The following is a 14,176-nucleotide window of genomic DNA, read 5'->3' on the forward strand; positions in this document are numbered from 1 at the left end:
GGCTCTAGCGAGAAACGCACCTGCTGCAACTGTCGCGAGAGGTCTGGCGTATTGTTGTAAAGTCGAGAAGAAGTTCGACATGGGTATGTATGTCACTAGAGGTTCTTTTGAGGAGCGGGTGGAGGGGTAGTGAATGTAGGTAAAGGTCCAGAGTAGCGTACGCGTCGGTTGACGTGTGACGGAGGCGACGTCAGTTCATCACTGTGCTGGCCACATTCAGGGTCGATGGGAGGCCGCTAGAGCACTGGTGCTACTAGCTAAACGGGAAGGTTAAATTGACGTCAGTGCGGCGTGGGGATTCACAGCGGGGAAGCTGCGGTCCAGAACCTGCGACGAGCACATGCTACGACTTCACATGGTGAATGTCATTGTGATTTGGACATTGAAGGATCGTGGGTATCGCGTCTAACTGCCTTACTGTGTGGTGACTGGTACTCAATTCTGAAGCATAGGCACCTACAACGGAGACCAAAGGAAAGGGCTACGCGTGCATCACCAGCATCGTCAGATCTGCTTACGGAGGACACTTACGAGACGACGTCATCGGTCGTCGGAGGAATCGACTGGCGTCGGCTGGCTGAGATATGTCTTTTTGTGCCGACAATCTTCGCAAGAAACCTTGAGTAAACGCCTCCGGAAAGAAAATCCAACTGCCCCTCATCGCGACGCTTATCGCTTATCGTCACGTGAGATTGCACCATCGTCGCCGCCGACAATGGAGCTCTAAGCAACTCCAGCTTACAAACCCGGCCGCGGGAAACACCAAGGACGGTGGCTATATCTTTGCCAAGGGCCCATGATCCTCTCTCGAGCCTTTCCATAGCTTCAATTCCGTCACAATTGTCGCCATGAAGTGCCAAAGACTCGCCTCAGCGGCCCTGCGCCAGGCCCGCGCTCCAATTCCCCGCACCAGCACCCCCGCCGCGATTCGGAGCTCTGCCGCAGCTCTCAGCTCCCAACAACCCGTGCGCCGATTCCACTCCAAGCCGGCGCGCAAAGCGTCCAACAGCCCCGGTGATGCCTCGAACCCGGCGATGGCGTTCCCGTGTCTCGACGCCCTCGAGAACCGGTCCGCGACACTAGAAGCGAAGTTCGAGTCGAGCAACGAGCCCTCCTACACGGCCGGCGCGACGGAGACGTACCACTGCGAAGAGCCTCTCCTCCTCGACTGGGGTGGCGTCCTGCCCGAGTTCGATATCGCGTACGAGTCCTGGGGAAAAATGAATGCGGACAAGTCGAACGTAATCCTCCTCCACACCGGCCTGTCTGCGTCGTCGCATGCGCATTCTACGGAGAGCAACCCGAAGCCTGGCTGGTGGGAGAAGTTCATCGGTCCAGGGCTTGCGCTCGACACGGATAAATACCACGTAATTTGCACAAACGTAATTGGAGGATGTTATGGCTCGACGGGGCCCAGTAGTATCGATCCCGCGGACGGCCAGCGATATGCGACACGGTTTCCGATCTTGACAATGGAGGACATGGTGCGGGCGCAGTTCAGGTTGCTGGATGGCCTCGGCGTAGAGAAGCTGTATGCCAGCGTTGGCTCTAGTATGGGTGGAATGCAGTCGCTTGCTGCTGGTACGCTGTTCCCCAACCGCGTAGGCAGGATCGTGTCCATTAGTGGTTGCGCGAGGAGCCACCCGTACAGCATTGCGATGCGCCATACACAGCGTCAGGTGTTGATGATGGACCCGAACTGGAACAGAGGCTTCTACTACGGCAGGGTGCCGCCGCACGCTGGTATGAAGCTGGCGCGAGAGATCGCGACGGTCACATATCGCTCGGGACCCGAATGGGAGCAGCGCTTCGGACGGAGGAGGGCAGACCCCAGCAAGCCGCCGGCCCTGTGCCCAGACTTCTTGATCGAGACGTATCTTGACCACGCTGGCGAGAAGTTCTGCCTTACCTACGACCCTAATAGTCTCCTCTACGTCAGCAAGGCAATGGACCTCTTCGACCTCGGACGTGAGAACCAGGTGGCTGCCAGCGCGAGGAGAGCGGAGCGTGAGAAGCTGCTGCAGTCTGGTGTCGAGCCCACGAGGAACGATGCTGCTTGCAGTCTGACCCTTCCCGAGAAGCCTTACGAGGAGCAACCAGAGTCGAACGCTGGCGCATCAGACCAGCCCGCCGAGGTGTCCTCGAGACCCCCCGAGGACCTGATCGCCGGCCTCTCCCCGTTGAGAGACACCCCAGCCCTCGTCATCGGCGTCGCCAGCGATATCCTCTTCCCAGCTTGGCAACAGAGGGAAGTCGCGCAGGCCCTGAAGCTGGCGGGTAACCGAAACGTGGCACACATTGAGCTGAGCGAGGAGATGAGCTTCTTCGGTCACGACACATTCCTCTTGGACCTCAAGAACATTGGCGGAAACCTGAAGAATTTCCTGGGCTGAGGGTGAGCGGGTGGGTCCTCACGTCTGGCGACAATGGAACCAGCTTCGCGCGCACCTTGAAGTCGTCCGCACCTCTCTGGCCACCCGTCGACCCTTTCATCCCATCCGACCCGCAGAAGGCTTTATCTAGCAGTGAATCACTCTCATCCGCAACCCCAGAGACTAGCACGCAGTCTACGACGGGCGTGGGTGGCCGAACACGTACCCTCGGCGCAAAAACAGTCCGGCTGTTTTTCATAGGAATGAACTGGGGACGCCCAGTTCAATTCCGAACTTTTTTGTCTTTTTTGCAATTTTGCTTTTTACCTAAGTGGTCTACGAGGTTCAGATTGCCTCTGGAAACAGTTTTAAAGCTGATTACGGGTGGTTGCGGTGTGTGGGAAAGGATTCTTTTCCTTTTGTTACATCAGCATCGCAAGTGTAAAAAGGGAGTTGGAGGAAGGGGTGATGGCGGTTCGCATTTGCATAGCATAAACAGCATAAGGCAGGCAGGAAAAGCACAATTGATGAATGAAAAGTTCTACGAATCGCAATACACACACATATCAATCTGTTTTATGGTATCTACCCCGGCGAACTGTCATCCTGCACTTTTTACATTTTTATCGTACCTTCCTTCCTTTGGCGCAACGCCATCGGCAGAAAGACCCCACTACACCCACACTTGAAGTCTGACGTCAGCCTTTCATTCACTTACACTTACATTAGACAACACCTGTGCAACTCAAGAAGGTCAATTGCGAGGCAGGATGAGCACGTTCGCGCCTGCTTTAAAACGCTTTCCACATAACTTCATTCCTTCATCCATGAATAGGAATATTCTGAGATCAGCCACGTTTTCTCAACGCATCACCCGGGTAAACCCCCGGCTCGTCAGAACAATGTCGGCAATCACCCTCAAAGATCACGACATCCAGGTCAAGCTACCGGAAGGCCTCTCCGAATCTCAGCTTCTCTCCTTCCGCCCCTTCAATGTAAGCACAATCTTCACCTATCAATGCGTTCATCAATAACACATTCTAATACACCACAGAACTGGCTCTCCCGCCTCACAACCTCCCTCACCCTCCAATCCAAAACCGCCTCCCACCCCTTCCACGCCGACCCCTACGCCCTGCGCAGCATCACCGTCCAAACATACGACATCTTCGGCTCCTCGCGCGTCGGCTTCCTCAAGCTCACCGCGGACGTCTCCAACGCAGCCGGCGAGACCCTCCCCGCAAGCGTCTTCCTGCGCGGGCCCAGCGTCGCGATGCTGCTGATGCTCGTCCCCGACGACGCCCCGGACGAGCGCTACGCCGTGCTGACCGTGCAGCCGCGCGTGCCGGCAGGCAGCCTGTCGTTCGTAGAGCTGCCGGCGGGCATGGTCGACGACAGCGGCAGCTTCGCGGGCGCGGCGGCGAAGGAGCTGAAGGAGGAGTGCGGGATTGAGATTCACGAGGGGGAGTTGACGTGCTTGAGCGAGCTGGCGGGCGCGGGGAGGGCGACGGAGGGAGAGGAGGAGGGGTTGGCGGAGGCGATGTTCCCGTCGGCGGGCGGGTGTGATGAGTTTATTACGATTTATAGTCATGAGAGGCGGGTGTCGAGGGGGCAGCTGAAGGAGTGGAGCGGGAAGTTGACGGGGTTGAGGGAGGAGGGGGAGAAGATTACGTTGAGGATTGTGCCGATGGGGGAGCTTTGGAGGGAAGGGGCGAGGGATGCGAAGTGTCTTGCTGCGGTGGCGTTGTGGGAGGGACTGAGGAGGGAAGGCAAGGTATGACGACGTTCTCTTCATGGGTTTAAGGTCACGACATCACAAGAAGCATCAGAGACAGCGAAAGAAGGAGAGGGCGTTTATAGCTTGAATTTCTTGGCTAGTTCGATGCCCTCCGCAATGGTTCCCACACGGGCGTCGATGGCGTAGCCTTCCTTCTCCAGGCGGACGCATTCAGCCCAGAAGTCGGTCAGGGGCACGGTGAAGACCTCGATGAACTCGCTCTCCTCGAGCTGGGGTACGGGGTTCTGGTTCTCGGGAAGGGAGGTGTCGATCGTGACGTGGATCATGCGGAGGTTCGTGTTGCAGAAGCCGGGGTCTGGAGCACTCGTAATCAGCATCAACCAGCAAACGATAGACAATAGAAAGCAGCATACCGTTGAACATGATGGGCGTCGTCTCAGACGCGACGCCAACGTATCCCGTCTCCTCCTTGAGCTCTCTCACGGCCGCCTGCTCGGCGGTCTCGCCCTCGTCCACAAGCCCCGCGGGGACCTCGATGCAGATCTGGTCGATGGGAGGGCGGTACTGCTTCTGCAGGATGATCTCGGGGCCGGAGGGCTTCTCGAGGATGGCGACGATGCCGACGCCGTCGATGTCGCCGGACTTGGGGCGGGTGCGGCGCTCGGCGGACTCCCAGGTGCGCGGTGTGCCGTTCTGGTCGGTGTAGTTGATCTTGGAGAGCTTGATCCAGCGGGCTTCTGCGTCGGGCTGTCGGTTTGGGGATTTTGGTTAGCTACCTGTGGAAGGACAGATGCGGGAGAGCGTGGGAACAATTGCCCGAAGGATATATGACGTACCAGAGGCCTCGTGGCGGTCACCTTGGCTTTGCCGGACATGCTGGGCGATATCGGGTTCGGTATCGTGTGTCGCGGTGTTGGAGGGTGACGTGAGTAGGTACGGAGTCGGAGACGGAGCTTTGGCGGGGTAGCTTGGCTTCGCTTGACTGACGCTGGAATTGGCGGAGACGACCCCGCGGTCATTAGGCTGAGTCAGCCATTCTTAGTGCCGACACAAGCTCATTGGGACTCTGGGAGGGAAGGAGACTCTGGGGGATACCTTCAGGAGGAAAGGTCTGAATATGATTTTACACTTTATGCTTCTTATCGCGGACGTTGGCAGAAAGTAACGTCTGCAGACTATCTCCTTTCTTTACTTAGGGGCATCTTGCAGTCTGATGTATGATGAGTTGACTTTCCTTTCTTAGTAGACTTTCTACTTTGAGAAATCTGTGCCGTTCAACGACATCTGGCGAGACACAGCATGCGATAATGCAAGCTGGATCGTGATGGATGGACGGCGGACTGTCAATGTGTGGCAGGCAGGTTGCCGACGGCACCGAATCCCCTCTTCATCCAACCTCCGCCAGACCCGCCGGCGACCTGATACCGCCAACTCCCACCTGCCAAGGATCTCGAAATTCCACCGGCTCTACGGCTCTGATCAGAGCGGATCGACATCAGAACCCCACGACGACAACACACACCGGTCGGCAATCGAGTCAGTGACCATTATCAACGACGTCGCTATTTCTCCGAGGACCTGTATGTGCAACCACTCGAAATCCCCACCAGCGCATACAAAAGCTCGAAGCAGCTCGGTCCGAGATTATTCTGGGTGGGTTGTGTTATTTACGACATCGCATTAGACTGCACCGCTGCCGCGTCAGTCGGATTTAAGCTTTGGGGCTTCTTCGTCTCAAGGCTGACGGCGTGGAAGGGATCCCTGGCAAATTCGGTTGCCCGCCGGCAAAAGGAGACGGGCAACGGTCGTGCTGGGTGCTGTGAGGGAGGGCACAGGCTGCGCCGTACAGTACTGTCAGTGGCAGATCACACCACGCTGCCGATCGCTCCTGGCCCTCCTCCGGACGTCTGATAGTTGGGACGATGGGACGAACTTGACCTTCAGGCGGCATGGACATGACAGCCGGCCAGCACACCCACAGCCCTCAGCCGGAGCCTTCTAGAATGAGCCTTCTAGGCTTCTGCAGGAACAGAGTTCCGAGGTGCAAGAATGAAGAGGAGATGGTGCGACGCGCCGAGTCACGAGGAGCAGAAGAAACGAGAAAAAAGTTGGTCATCTTGGATGTTTTGTTGTCGGTTCGCGAGGTCCTGGCGATGCATCTGAGTCGGGTGGCGGACGGACGATGACGAGGAGCCTTGGTTGCGGCGGGTGTGCTCCTGTGCCACGGCGTTGGCCGTTGATTGGGGCGAAGCAACCTGCGATGCGGTCGATTGGCGCGTCCCAGCTGCCCGGGACTTTTTTGCTCTCTCTATCTGACAACTCCGACCCAAAACCGCGACGGCCCATCGCTGCGGTTGAGAGATGCAGGGAGCACCGTTACTTCTCCCGCCAGCAGGCCAACAACGACATCGGAATCCACTATCAGCAGCACTCGCGATCGTGCGCGACCCTCCCAGATTTCGCAAGAGGAGCAGCAACAGCACATCGGAGATGCTGGGCTGACTCGCAACCGCTGCCTAGCCGGCCACTGGGGAGGAGCCTTTCCCTCGCGGCAGGGGTGTGCCGGCCGCGAAGTGGTCTTGACATCCTGTTGGACCCCTAACGGCCGGGGTCTGTATCTGCTGCATCCGCAGCGCATGCGACAATCGCAAACGGCTCTGGTGCTGTTGGTTGGGTCCCTTATTTTAATGAGCTTCCTCTCTGGGACGCAGGAATCGCCACGCCTGCTGCTGTGCCGTTTCTCTCACTCCCTCTCACATACGTGGTGCAGTCCTAGCCTGTGTTGGAACTTTTGGCGACAAGCGGTTTGCATTACTGCTTTAGGAAGAGTCTCACCACCATACCCGACTCTCTATCCTGCCTTTCTAATTATTTCGACTTCGTTTGGTTTAATAGTTTTGGGTGTTGGTTTCCCTCCACTGGGCTGGCTTTTCAGCATTTGAGCTGCTTGTTTTTGGCCCACCTCGCCTTTGCGAGCAGAGAACTACAGAAACAGGCGCAAACATGACGAACAAAAACCTCGATCGCGATGTGGAGCGCCGGCCAGAGGAGGAGACGCCGCTGCTGGCGCACGACCTCCCCGCGACGGTCGCGCCCAGCCGCGCATACCAGTTCAAGGTCATTGCGATTTCCATGATCTTCATCGTGATTGTCGAGGTCGGCGCGCTGCTGCAGGTCCCGCCGACGTACCAGATTATGGAGCAGATTATCTGCGAGAAGCGCTTTCCCGGCCACATCGCGACGGACGCGGCGGACGATGTGTGCAAGGGGCCCGAGGTGGCGGGCGAGCTGGCCATGGTGAAGGGCTGGTTGAATTCGTTTGATTGTATCCCGCGTGAGTTGTCCTGTGCTGTGCTGCATGTGTGAAGAAGACGGCCTCTGACGTGGTCCAGCGCTCATTACGTCCATCCCGTACGGCATCATTGCGGATAAGTACGGCCGTCGACCCGTCTTGACGTTGGCCATGTTTGGTCTGTGCCTGGAGTTTATGTGGATGCTGCAGCCGCGTGAGTGCACTATCCGAGACGTATCGTTTGCTTCGTTTGCTAAAGCGAGACAGTGCTGTGGCCCAACGTGCTGCCTCTCTGGACAGTCTGGTTCGGTGCAGTCTTCCAGTTCATCGGTGGCGGCGCTGCCATCGTCCAGGCCATGGTGTGGACCATGATTTCTGACGTTGTCCCAATCTCCAACTTGTAAGTGCGGCAAACGAGTGTCGATTTCCAGCCATCTGACTCCCGGACAGAACATCCGTGTACTACAAGGTCGGCACAATAGCCCTGACAGGCGAGCTTGTCGTCGCCCCAATCAGCGCCGCCTTGCTCACCAAGTCGCCCTGGCTCCCGCTGTGTCTCGGCCAGGCCCTGCTCACGTTTGGCGCCTGCCTGCCGCCCTTCATCCCGGAGACGTCCGAGTTCCGGCGGGCTGCCGATGTGGAGGTCGAGCAAACGCTTCGCCGGGCGGAAGAGGCAGACGGCGCCGAGAGCGCCAAGCGCACGCTGCGGGAGCAGATTGTCTACTCGATGAAGAACGACATGAACCACGTCTACAACTTCCTCATCAAATCCAAGAGAATTCTCCCGCTGGTACTGGGCTTCAACCTTACTGTGATTATCAAGTACATCAAGGTGGAAATCACGTCGCAGTACGTGCACAACCTGTTTGGCTGGTCCTGGGCAAAGGTAGGCAACTTTCCCTCCCCTTCAAAAATGCATCCCAGACGCTGACGGCAACACACAGGCAACCCTGCTCGGCACCGTGTCTACAATCACAAACATGACCATGCTCCTCGCCGTGCTCCCCTTCCTCAGCTGGTACATCACCAAGCGCACGGCGCTGCACCCGCTCATCCGCGACCTCTGGCTCGTGCGCATGACGGGCATCTTCCTCAGCCTGGGCTGCTTCATGGTCGCGGTCGCCTACAAGCCGTGGTTCCTCATCGCGGCGCTCGTCATCTTCAGCATGGGCGCGACGTACACCAACATCTGCCGCGCGGTGCTCAACGCCGTCGTCGAGCCGCACACCATCGGCACGCTCAACACGGCCATCAGCTGGGTCGAGCAGCTGAGCACGCTGGTGTCGGCGCCGGTGATTTCCGCGCTGCTGCGCGCGGGGACGCGGATTGGAGGGGCGTGGGTTGGGTTGCCGTACATGGCGGCCACGGTGATGGCTGTGTGCGGGACGGTGCTGGTGTTTGGGTACCATTTGCCGGGGGATAAACTGCTTTGAGAGGTTTGGTTTAGGGTTTGGTTTGGTATGATGCATGGCGCAGCGCGGTAATTAGACTACAGATGCAGAATCTAGATGTTTTGTTTTGTGATATGTGGAGATGATGCGGGTGCTGGCTGTTTGGTCTCAGATCGCTATCCGTCGGTGAGGGCGACGGCCCATGATGCTCTTGTTTCTGTGTTCTTGATTGATGGAGGCATTCCGTGAGACGCAAATGCGTCCAACACACGGACCATGAGAAATCAGATTGTCTTCGTATTTTGCATGCAAATGCCCGCGATGAGGCGGTTGTTACCAGCTCCTGACAAGCCAGAAGATGACCGGAGGAGAGAGCCATCTGCCTCATGTATAAAACCCCCATCAGACAGTTGTCACTGACTTTCTCCTTTTCTCATCTTTCTCTCTTCGTGCGCCATGTGCGGCCATTTAGTTGTTGATCATCTGCCTACTCTTCTCCTCCCTTCCTCCCTCCGTTAAACACGCTGCTGATAGCAGCAGTATTTGGTCAGATTCTCTCTTCGTCCTCTGTGATGAGCACTTGCTAACTCCTTTCCCCAGCCCATCAACCAAATCGCAAGACGGCTAGGACAGAGAGACTTTTTTCGTATTCCCTCTCACCCTTGTTCCATTCGGGAGTTATCGATTGTTCCCCTTCGTCGCCCTTTGCCACGCGCTGCTAATGACAGCATTCGGTCAGTTCATCTCTTGCCCGTACCCCATGGCTAGCAATTGCTGACTCCTTTCCTTAGCATATCGACCAAGTTTCTCCTCGTCTCCCCGCCCCTCGCTCTGGCTTCGTGTCCCATCTGTGGCCGCTGGATTGTGATCATCCGAAACTCTCCCCGCCCCTCCGAAGCTGTTGATGGCAGTCACTGGTCAGTTCCTCTCTTGTCCGTACTCCGCGATGGGCCCTCGTTGGCCCCTTTCTTTAGCTCATCAACCACACGCCCATTTACGTGGCTTGGTTTCTTCTTCTCTCATCGCCGGCTTCGTCTTTCATCCCCGAATCCATGGTGTTGGGCATCTCCTTCTGCCCTTGCCCTGAAGACAGGAGGTGTTGGTCAGACCCTCTCTCCCCCTCCATGATGACCACTCACTGACCCCTTTCCTTAGGTCATCCTTCACATCGCCCCCAACTCGCTTGCTTATTCCCGCTCACGCCCGTTGGTCCGTCCGCGCAGCTAGCGATAAGGGTCACCGTGCGTGCGTGCGATAAGAGCTCCAGGATGGCGGGGGTGGGGTTGCCGCATGATGTAACACCGAAACGAGCCATCGGACTTTTTTGAGCGATGAGCCATCCGGCCGGCGAGGCAGCCACCACCGTTCCGAACCGCTTCTTACCATCATCAACTTCGACATACAACTGTCGCCTCTCATCCTCCCAGGCACCAACAACCTTCCACGAGCCCAAAAGCCGGCGACAACGCTTCTCAATCACCGCTGATCATCGATACGAACATCAACTCACACTGCGACCAGCCCCCACGCCTGCAGACTTTTTTGGTCTTCTTTTCTTTTCCCCACTACCACCCCGCCATCATCGCCCACCATAGGCCGCCGACGCCGCGACAAACACCCCAAGGGCCGGCCCAACTCGAACCGGCCGCGCAACAAGATGGGCAATGAAGAATCCACCATGCTGGACGACAGCGTCCAGCCCAAGACCCTCGAGTCGAGGTCCCTCGGCGCCATTGCCGACTACATAAAGTCCGGCGAGGTGAAGCGCATCGCCGTCATGACCGGCGCGGGCATCTCGACCGCCGCAGGCAGTATGTCTCTCCCACTCCCCTTCCTTGCGCCAATACGCTCTCGTTTTCCATACCACGGCTGACACTCCACCCCTCCAGTCCCTGACTTCAGATCCCCCGGCACAGGCCTCTACGCCAACCTCGCCCGCCTCAACCTCCCCTACGCCGAAGCCGTCTTCGACATCAGCTACTTCCGCAAGCACCCCGAACCCTTCTACTACCTCGCCAAGGAGCTCTACCCGGGCAAGTTCTTCCCGACCGTCTCACACGTCTTCATCGCCCTCCTCGCCAAGAAGGGCCTCCTCCAGATGAACTTCACCCAGAACATCGACTGCCTCGAGCGCCGCGCCGGCGTCCCGGACGACAAGATCATCGAGGCCCACGGCTCCTTTGCCACCCAGCGCTGCATCGAATGCGCCACCCCCTTCCCCGACGACAAGATGCTCCAGCACGTCCAGGCCGAGATCGTGCCCCGCTGCGGTACTTGCGACGGCCTCGTCAAGCCCGACATCGTCTTCTTCGGCGAGGCCCTCCCCGAGGCCTTCCGTAACAACACACATCTCCCCGCCATGGCAGACCTCATTGTCGTCATGGGCACCAGTCTGTCTGTCTACCCTTTCGCCGGCCTCGCTGAGGCGTCGCGTTCGGGTGTGCCGAGGCTGCTGCTCAACAGGGAGCGCGTGGGCCAGATGGGTCGCCGCGCGGATGATGTCGTCGAGCTGGGCACATGCGACGCGGGCGTACGCAAGCTTGCTTCTCTCCTTGGTTGGCGCGATGAGCTTGAGGACATGTGGCGCGGCATCGTGGGCGAGAAGGAGGCCGAGAGGCAGCTTGCTTCTGCTGCCGCCGACGGTGACGAGGACCTCGAGGAGGAGATCCGCAAGGTCACCGAGAACGTCGGCTCTGCACTCAAGCTCGACGACGACAAAGAGGAGCCCGATGTCGTCGGCGCCTCCTTGCGGCAGGACGGTGGCAGCGATACGGAGGATGCGCAGCAGACCATCCCCAAGGGTACCGTCTCGCGTGTCACCAAGGCGCTCGAGGCGGAGGTCGGCACTGACATCAAGGACGACCGCGGTCGCGAGGGGCATACCGTCTCTGGCTCCGAGGGCGCACCGCAGGAAGCCACCGACTTCCGCGCCGAGGCCAAGAAGAAGATCCAGCTTGCCGCGCAGGGTGCCGCGACACCCCTCGACGAGGTTGCCGTCGTCTTTGACCCTAACGCGCCCGTTGCCGCCAAGAAGGACACCGCCGCGGATGAGGCACTTACCTCCGGCCCAGCGCGCTACGAGCCCACGACATCTTCAGAGCCGGCTACCACATCGGAGTCCACACCCGCTGACACCCCATCCACATCATCCAAGGAGACGCAGGACGTACCCACAACAACAGACAAGACGGCGGAGGCGGCGCCGCCAAAGGCTTTAGAGGCGGAAGAGAAGAAGACGCCGGATGATGCCAAGCTATGACCTCTTTACCAATTCCACCATTCCAACCTTTTTTGATCCTAGCAATCCATTTGCGCAAAAGTATACACATCCACATACATCCTTTGATGGCAGTAGTCAGTCCTTGTCACTATACCTATACCCAACATGCCTTGATATCATCTTTACATTACTTCGTCCATTCGGATGTGCACGTTGTGTCTGTATCACCCACATGACGGTTGATGTCTACTTATTTACGTATCTTTCCAACCCCGGACCCAAGGCCCAGTGATGTCGAGCCGCAGCACGTACCTGTTGTGGTAGTGTTCTGGCTTCTTCCCCCGGCTTCGTCGACTTCGTTGGCCACTGGCCGTCCTTGCCAGGGCGACGGTTTCCAGCTCTTTCCGCCAGCTGCGGCCGGATGAGGCCGTAAACATGATTGCGATGGAGATGCCTCATCGTCGACGCGCAGAAGACTGCGCCGGGCATCGCGAGACAAGAGCGCTCTGCCTTTGACCCTCTCGGAACTTCCATCTGCAGCCCGGGGAGCGGCAGCCAGAGTGTGAAGGTCCTCTACGCCTTTCTGGCCCACGCCGGGCTCAACTCAGAAGGCGATGGTGGCGAGAATAAGGGCCATTGAAAACATGTGCGGGCAATGGCGGGTTGCTCTGGGGCTGGTATCTGAGGAGTCGCCTCAGCCCCGCGATTGACGATGCGGGATCAATTGAGTTGAGACTCGCTCAACGATGCCAACAATAATGCCATGGCGGGTGTTTACCCCCTTACAGTCCCGGGGCCCTTCCCGCTGGGAGCATGCACTGGTGCCGACAGTGAGAACTTGCTGAGCAGTATTGTGCTGGCTCCCTCCGTCGGCTCAACCAAGTCTACGATAAGGCCGACACTACATCCCGGTATTCACCTCGCGGCGGCTCGATCTCAAACGAGGGCATGGATGGATCCGCTCATGGTCGCGTCGCACATGCCTGACTGTCAACCCGCAGATGCGGCATACAGAGCCATTACTGCTCTTCCTGCTCACCCCCTGGAGCTCCCAGGGCTTGCTGAGGCATTTCAGTTAGGACTGGTTGCTCAACCTGGCAGGTTCCAATGCCATAGCGCATGTTTTCTTTATTAAAACCCCGGGCCCATGCCTCTGTGATGTGAAGTCACAGAGCCAGATCACCGCGGTGTTCTAGCTTCTGCTCCCAACCCCGTGGGGTCCGTCGAACGCAGCTACTGCGCTCGATCGCGGTCGTATCACTGCGTGCAATATGCGTCACTGTCCACGCGCAGAAGACTGCGCGCGGCATCCGGCCGTTCGTGTCTTGGGACTTCCAGGGCCTGGCTATCGCATTCAGCTTTGACTCCTCGAGCCATCCCGCGATAACGGCGCGTGATTGCTCTCTTTCAGCTCCGAGCCCATGCCTCGGTGATGTTGAGCTGTAGCAGGCAGCGGGAAGCTGGCTAGGGAAAGGCGTTCCTTCGCGAAAGGCATGGAATGCCAGGAGCGTTAGGAAGAGGCCGCGAAGGCCGAGAGACGCAAGTCGCATGAATCCTACGTCTTTCGCCGGCTTTAGCATTCAGTTCAGTCGAGTCTGTTGAGGAAAGCTACACGACCTCGGCTTACATCTAAAAGCTCGCCTGTGTAAGAGCTTCCGGGTTACTTGTCACCATCGTCTCTTACTTTCGTCCCACTTACTCGCTGCTTCACGCACTCGTCGTGCGGAGCTATGCGTATCTCGTTCGTCACCGGTCAGTCTACTCACTCATGCCCCTCGACCTCCTGTTCAACGGAGAAACCGAGCTGGGACTGCTTGACCAGTCCGATTACCACAAGACGGTGGTGTTCGTGTCAATCAGCCCCGGGCCCGTACCTCAGCGACATTGAGCGCAGCCGACGGCGAAAACCTGGCAAGGCAATGTTGTGCTGGCTTTCGCCCTCGGCTCTGTCGGATCAGTCGAAATTTACGACAAGGGAGCAGACTCCAAAGTCGTTCAAGCTGACACCGGCGAAGACGTCGGTGACCAAGAGGTCGATCACGATTTGGCCAATAATACGGGCCTTTGAAGCTTTTGCACCACTCCACGGACTGGTGACTGCGCCTCGCGTGGAAGGCCAATTCGAGGAAAGCTACACCCGGGACAGACGAGTGCTGCGCCGGC

General features: G+C 58.0%; 4 protein-coding genes across 4 annotated transcripts; 3 read left to right on the forward strand and 1 right to left on the reverse strand.

Moving 5' to 3' along the window:
• Positions 1–848: 848 nt before the first annotated feature.
• Positions 849–2,393, forward strand: cysA (Serine O-succinyltransferase; the record flags this gene model as incomplete). The annotated part of the gene is made up of 1 exon (XM_032021356.1): positions 849–2,393. The coding sequence occupies one exon, from the start codon at positions 849–851 to the stop codon at positions 2,391–2,393; it is 1,545 nt and encodes a 514-aa protein (XP_031892410.1).
• Positions 2,394–3,274: 881 nt separating this feature from the next.
• Positions 3,275–4,152, forward strand: CGGC5_v010807 (Nudix hydrolase 14; the record flags this gene model as incomplete). Its single annotated transcript, XM_032021344.1, has 2 exons — positions 3,275–3,367; positions 3,427–4,152. 2 exons carry the CDS (start codon positions 3,275–3,277, stop codon positions 4,150–4,152), a joined length of 819 nt encoding a protein of 272 aa, XP_031892591.1.
• A 74-nt stretch (positions 4,153–4,226) lies between these two features.
• On the reverse strand, positions 4,227–4,985 carry YSA1 (ADP-ribose pyrophosphatase; the record flags this gene model as incomplete). The annotated part of the gene is made up of 3 exons (XM_032021332.1): positions 4,227–4,465; positions 4,524–4,857; positions 4,947–4,985. 3 exons carry the CDS (start codon positions 4,983–4,985, stop codon positions 4,227–4,229), a joined length of 612 nt encoding a protein of 203 aa, XP_031892592.1.
• Positions 4,986–7,113: 2,128 nt separating this feature from the next.
• On the forward strand, positions 7,114–12,052 carry CGGC5_v010809 (NAD-dependent protein deacetylase hst2-1; the record flags this gene model as incomplete). The annotated part of the gene is made up of 12 exons (XM_032021321.2): positions 7,114–7,444; positions 7,503–7,616; positions 7,670–7,802; positions 7,853–8,288; positions 8,347–8,769; positions 9,328–9,339; positions 9,394–9,527; positions 9,585–9,714; positions 9,768–9,895; positions 9,949–10,034; positions 10,389–10,604; positions 10,683–12,052. The coding sequence occupies 12 exons, from the start codon at positions 7,114–7,116 to the stop codon at positions 12,050–12,052; spliced, it is 3,513 nt and encodes a 1,170-aa protein (XP_031892585.2).
• Between the last annotated feature and the right edge of the window lie 2,124 nt (positions 12,053–14,176).

Source organism: Colletotrichum fructicola, assembly GCF_000319635.2.
Source record: "Colletotrichum fructicola Nara gc5 chromosome Unknown KSG_Nara_v1_contig06, whole genome shotgun sequence".
NCBI classification, from domain to species: domain Eukaryota; kingdom Fungi; phylum Ascomycota; class Sordariomycetes; order Glomerellales; family Glomerellaceae; genus Colletotrichum; species Colletotrichum fructicola.